General features: G+C 41.2%; 1 protein-coding gene across 1 annotated transcript; it reads right to left on the bottom strand.

Moving 5' to 3' along the window:
* Nucleotides 1–2,596: 2,596 nt before the first annotated feature.
* LOC145889652 (uncharacterized) lies at nucleotides 2,597–5,585 on the bottom strand. Its single transcript, XM_082980645.1, has 8 exons — nucleotides 5,424–5,585; nucleotides 5,132–5,289; nucleotides 4,749–4,846; nucleotides 4,561–4,685; nucleotides 4,060–4,198; nucleotides 3,652–3,748; nucleotides 3,036–3,225; nucleotides 2,597–2,774 (listed from the first exon to the last, which is right to left on the bottom strand). The coding sequence occupies exons 1-8, from the start codon at nucleotides 5,497–5,499 to the stop codon at nucleotides 2,698–2,700; spliced, it is 960 nt and encodes a 319-aa protein (XP_082836771.1). The 5' UTR covers nucleotides 5,500–5,585; the 3' UTR covers nucleotides 2,597–2,697.
* Between the last annotated feature and the right edge of the window lie 447 nt (nucleotides 5,586–6,032).

Genomic DNA, 6,032 nt, shown 5'->3' with positions numbered 1-6,032 from the left:
TATTGGCGTGCGAAACGCTTGCATATAGTGAGAAAATACATAAAATAGACGTATCAGCACAATTTTAACCGCTGCGCTAAGAACACAAAAGGAACTAAGCGAAAAAGAAAAAAGTCCAAGGCTTGTACAAGATAAAAGGTATTAGGACGTGCACAGCAGCTCAATTCTCGGCCAAAGAATTATCCAAGCAGCTGTGGTATCTCGATCTTCTCTTTGCTTCGTTTCAAGCGTTGCTCCTCCAGTTTGGCCTCCTGGGCGTCTTCGATTTGGGCAATTCGCAAGCTGCCGAAGCCAAATAAAAATTGTGAATAGGAGTTATGCGTCCACGTATATGTAAACATATTCATACTGCTATTTTTGCTGCCAGGCATACTAATTGATAAGAATTGTTCTTCTGGCATTTAAGTTTCTAAAGTTTTATTCAAAACCAACGTTTCGTCTGCCATCCGGCGAGGCTTCTTCAGCGTTATGTCAACAGTGAAGCATCACGCGCAGGAAAAACGCAAGACAAACACAAGGAAAAAGGAATAGATAACATTGGCACCGCTTGCATCGTCACGTGAACCAGGTGTGTAGCGGGGCGTAACACTTACAACAAGTTGTTGTAAACAGCTGGAAAATACACACATTGCTCCTTATCGTTTACACAATGGTCGTTTTTGTGAATGTGGAGCGTCTCCAGGAACAGATGTTTTGTATGATCGTCCTCCCTCTCTAGGACTCGGACCTCGTCAAAGTAAACTCGGTGGCCGAGTGTGGCAACCTGTTTTGCCAGTGCGCTGTCCTCTGGCTGTTCTTCGCTGCAACGTCGCGGCGATGCTATTGTAACCGCGTCTGCAACGCTCTCCCGGTTTAACCGATGTACGCTCCACCGCAGTCCTTGCATGGAATGTAATATACAACGCCTTTGGGTTGGACCGTACTCTTCTCGATAGGATGAGACAACATCCTGCCCAGTGTTCTGTGTGGCTTTGTGTAGACCGCAATACCATAGTCCAACATCATACGCCTTAGCGTGTCTGTTAAAACAGGTACATTTGGCAAAACGATCGTACCGGTAGTTGGCGCTGTTCCTTGTGACTTGACTGTGGGCTTTCTTCTTAACATCCATGACGGACACAAATTCTTCCGCAATGCATTCTTGATGAACTTCACTTCTTTTTCACGGTCTTCTTCTCTGGAAACCAGAGCCTCGGCTCTATCCATCAGTGACCGCACTACCGCTGTCTTGTGCTGTATCGTAAACATATTCTATCAATAGCACCAGAGTCCCTGGAACTTTTCTTGCATGGCGTGCAGGCATATAACGCATAGGCTTTCAAAGACGAAGTATTAGTCGGATAATGTTACGCCCAATGACAATTAGTGGTGGCTGCATTAAATGTGCAACCTGTTTTGGTGGTGCGTGTATGAAGCGTGTGGCATCGCATGATCACAGCGTAACACCATTAAAGTACAGGGCCACGGTTTTGAAAACATGCTGTTGTTTCTGGTCCGGAAACATGATTTCGAATATTTAGCTTACAGGCCGGAGTCACAAGCTTCGGGTAGGCAAAGAGAGATATGACATGTGATCAGAAAACAAGCAACCACACCAAGGCGTTGCAAATTATGAACAAACATTACCGATAGGAAAGCATATAGGGAACATTTGAGGCGAGACATGCACAACTTTTGCCTTGTACAAGATATTAAGGGCCCCATAATTTTTCACTTTTGGCCAGTAGAGTTTAAACAGAATCATTATCTTTCTCTTCCAATCAAAGACGATTGCTACGAAATCTTCCTGGTGCCTAATTTGTTACCCTAAGTAAAGAACTTGCGCCACGTTTCTTTTGGAAATGTTGGTTTGCCTAAAACATGGCGGAGGCAAAAGTACATGCAACATAACTTAGTATAAATGTCGATTATATCTACCTGAGCTTTGCCAAAGGTACATAAAAGTCAAAGGTATTAAGGCACTCAAAGAGTTTGACGACCATGCTTTATGCTTGAGTCATAACACCAGCCGATGTCTGTTCTATAATGACGGATGGATTTAACATCGGAAATCCCTTAGCTTCATCAAAAGCAACTGCAAATGCGAAATCATTATCATTTTAGTCTTGTTTCGTCGATGCGCAATGCCAGGAAGGCTCTCACTCTCCATTCAACACACTGATCGTCCACATACGTACTTATATCACGGGTACTATAAGTTGTTGGGATGTCATCGTATTTCATACAAGCTGTTTTGACTGGGAGTATCCGCTTTACAAACACCCCCGTGAAAACTTCATCCACTAGTTAACGTTAAGTCAGCTGAAATGACATCTGACATTTTTTCCCTTGTCATTTAACCTTTACGCTACAATTTTATATAAAAAGGTTGCGTACTACTATGCGCCACATGTGACCCTCACATAATTTTTTCCTAACATCCACTTTTCAAAAAGCGAATTGTACTGTTTTGATGCTCAAGAAACTTTATTGTAAACTGAAAATAGGCTTTGACCACCAGGTATCATAATGAATTATGAATATTGTGTCGATAAGTCCTTGTGAGTCGAAACTGTGTACACTGTCTGCATCTCTGATCCGAATGCGATTTTTCACGATGTTGGTTGGTTTATTTATTGCAATTTACATTCAAGAAAACAAATTAAACATTTGTACAGAATCCAATGCGATCTGATGAAATTCGTTTCTGAAAGGAGATCAGCCCATGGCGACCCAAGGATTTGAGCATATATAATATTGACAGATCCTGCACATTCGACGTTTCTGATAATAACCTGCAAAGTAGCAACGTGATTACCACAATATGCTTACAACCATATTTCTGTAGTGGTAAGTTTTGTTCAAACAACGTGCACGCAATCGTGTTTCGGGTTTTTTGCGGTAATTATCATTTGTTACAATTGACATACGGAAATGTATTCCTTAACCTGATTTTAGGATACGCTAAAATCGTATACAAATAAATATATTGTGACAATGCACAAGCTGCTTCACGCTCACACGTTTATAATCATTTTCTAAGCAGGGAGACTCACGAATACTGTAGCAGCTAAAAATGAAGTTGCGGCCAATTTTATGACAAATCTTGTCGGTACAAGTTGATCGAAAGCCGCTTTGCCAAGACCTGCCCAGCCCTTGTTCAACATCCATGCCAATCATACCACTGTCGTCTGTTTTTGCGTAAAACACCACCAGTTCCTCAATCTTGAACGGGCAGTCTGTGTTCTGTTTTTAGAAATACATTCAATATAATAAGGGTGACGGTGCTTATTTCTAAGAAATTTGCTTCCTTTGGACTTGCGTGCTCAGTTATCTTATCTCAACGTACTTAGTTTTTCATCAAACACGGATTTTTTTAGGATATGACGCCGTTCTAGAGGTTTATTAAAAAGTCAGTGTGACTATAACCAAAACAAATATTCAAACTATTTCCGTTCGCCTCAAACGAAGGTCAAGTAATAATTTGCTTTAAAATCAGGTGAGGTTTCTGAAAAAAGTTTTGATACGAATGGGCGGCGTGTTTATTTTTGGTAATTACCAATAACCCTAATAACAGTTCACATTTAATAGACGTTTGTGCAATGTTTAATGTATTATCCATTTGCGTCCATTCTCGTAAAGATTATTTCCAACGCAAGATAACATCCTTACCAGCCCTGTTTCATCGATTGTGCATTGGTCAACGAGAGTTTCCTTAGGCAGACAAGTCGTATTGTCCGTCCAACTTCCAGCAACACATAATGCATTCCTGCAATTCAGCAACAGGAATTATTTTCCGGTGTAAAGTTGTGATGTAGTAAATTGATGTAAGAATCACATTTGCTGTCACAAGCTTTCAGCTTCATGTTCTTATTATTTTGTTTCTGTAAAAATATCCAAGCGGCATTCGAAACCCTTGGACAAATGCTTCGTATGAGATAGTCTACCCCGCGAAACTAATACCCGTTTTATTTAACCTCACAGGAATTCGAACCCAGGTTGCCCTGAGTAACAATCCCGATCAGTTTTTGGTAAATAGGTCGGGCGCTTAACCGATGTTGTCAGGCGCCATCAACATACCCGTATTGTTCATAGTTTTCTTTACATTGTATTCTGTGGGAGCATCTAGTGGCCACTGGAGCGATTTCATAACCGTCGCAAGAGGGATTCGGGTCTCTGACGCTTAGGTCAGACACTGAGCATAGGTTGTCTGGGTAGGCTGAAAAACATTAGTAGTTAAAGAAATCTTCCGACACCAGCTTTCAGTACCAGAATTAATAGGAAATTTGGCTAATATGGTGCGAAATAGCGTTGTGAATGTTCTTGCAGGGTTTTCTAATAATTTTCTCTTTCAGTAACCTTGTCATTATCAATAAAATTGCGACATATCCCATTATTTACGTATTTCTCCAAATATATATTCATGTTTCAACACATAATTCCGTAATTTATCTTGAAAATTCGAAGCAAAGCGTCTAAAAAGTAAAAAATGTGAAAACGACAAAGCGTGATTCAATTACGCTCGATGCATGAGTCGCAAAACTCTTTATGTCATCTTATTTCAAGGCGCCAATGACATACTTTCATATCTGGCTCGAAATCCTGCTTTGTTTCTCGAATTTTCTGTGTAGTAGGTGACGAACACTCGCTTGGTTTGAGCGTGGAACACCAGCGGCTCTTCCACCACACGGTCTGCACTCCCCCCGCTGAGCAGAATGCACTTCGTTGGCATTAATTGTATTTAATGCAAATCCCGAACCAGTTCTTACCCACGTCCTGACGCGTCTTCAACAACCAGGTGAATTCTTCTATCATTACTATTCCTTGTGTAGACGTGATAGAGAGTGCTAGAACGCCCGTCCTTCACCTACACACAAGCGATATCTTACCAATAGGATTTATAGAGTGAAAATAATTTAGTTGTTTTGCCTTTTTACGTTTGCAATGCGGGTTGCCCTTCCTTAAAACATTGAAAACACATTTACTAGAAAGTCGACGTGCAGCTTGTTATCTGTGATGCGGTCGCGGCAGCGTAAAGTTGAAAGATAATATCAAAGTGTTACCTTTTTTGTGGATTTCCAGTTATTCCTCATACTAAAGTTTAAAGTATTGTGTCTTGTGTTATGTATGGTTATTAGTATGAACAACTTACTGTAACCATGTCACCATCTGCAGAGTCAAGATCAAGTTCGTCGAATTGTACGGAAATCCTTCTGCCTCTTTTGGCCTTAATTAAGTGGGTGGAAGTTATATCCCTGTTCGGCTTCGTTGGCGACTCAAAACTGTCACTGTCTTTGATCAGCTTGATTTCTGCGTGATAAATGTTGCAATGACTTTGGGTAAAACAGGTGTAAGTAACTGGTATGTATAAAAACAAAACGCCAGCACCAGAACGCTAATTACACAACCAACAAACATCATCTCACAATTTACTAAAATCTTACCGTTGCCCGCTTGGGCGCCGATCACCAAAAGGCAAAACCCCAACAAAAGTCGCACAGCTTTCCTTTGGAAACCCATAACAGTGACAAAATATTGATTTATTTGTCGGTGAACTGCAAAATAAAAACCAATAAAATCTAAACTCAGACACGAAAAACTAACTAGCTCAACGGTGACCCTTTAACAAGTGGAAACACCCGCAACGAAACAACTGAATATTAATGTTCTTGCAAGCTGGCGCTGTGTAGTCTTTGCAGAACCATTCAAGTTGTTATGAACCTCGGAGTGCGCCTGAAAGTCGTTCAGTTGCTTGCAGGTGCTTCCTGTCCTGGTATTTCCAACTATTCAAGTTGGCTGTATTGCCCCTCATTTCAGCTCCAGCGTGCCTAGATCGTGCCAATGGTCTTTCGATAGACAAATCTTTCTTACTGGAATTCTCGCCAGAGCGGTTTGCGACCTTGCATACGCTCGGTAGGATTGACACTTCAAACGCTGTAAAAAGAAGTTGGCTTGAAGAACCTTTTGCTTTTGACATTTTCACGAGTTCCTAGAATTTGTCCCGTTTTGGCCAACCGTTTTGGCGTTTTGGTGAAGGCTTTGCGTTGAACGTC

The sequence above is a fragment of the Ascidia mentula genome, chromosome 2 (genome assembly GCF_947561715.1).
Source record: "Ascidia mentula chromosome 2, kaAscMent1.1, whole genome shotgun sequence".
Lineage (NCBI taxonomy): Eukaryota > Metazoa > Chordata > Ascidiacea > Phlebobranchia > Ascidiidae > Ascidia > Ascidia mentula.
This window is presented reverse-complemented; position numbering and strand designations above follow the sequence as displayed.

What these genes read in the sequence shown, in the direction of transcription:
- LOC145889652 (XM_082980645.1), bottom strand. Translation starts at nt 5,499, where the DNA reads ATGGGTTTCCAAAGGAAAGCTGTGCGACTTTTGTTGGGGTTTTGCCTT. An exon ending in GAAGACGCGTCAGGACGTGG is followed by an intron (nt 4,686 to 4,748) that starts GTAAGAACTGGT and finishes CATTCTGCTCAG; the next exon opens with CGGGGGGAGTGCAGACCGTG. An exon ending in TTTTAGCTGCTACAGTATTC is followed by an intron (nt 2,775 to 3,035) that starts GTGAGTCTCCCT and finishes GCTACTTTGCAG; the next exon opens with GTTATTATCAGAAACGTCGA.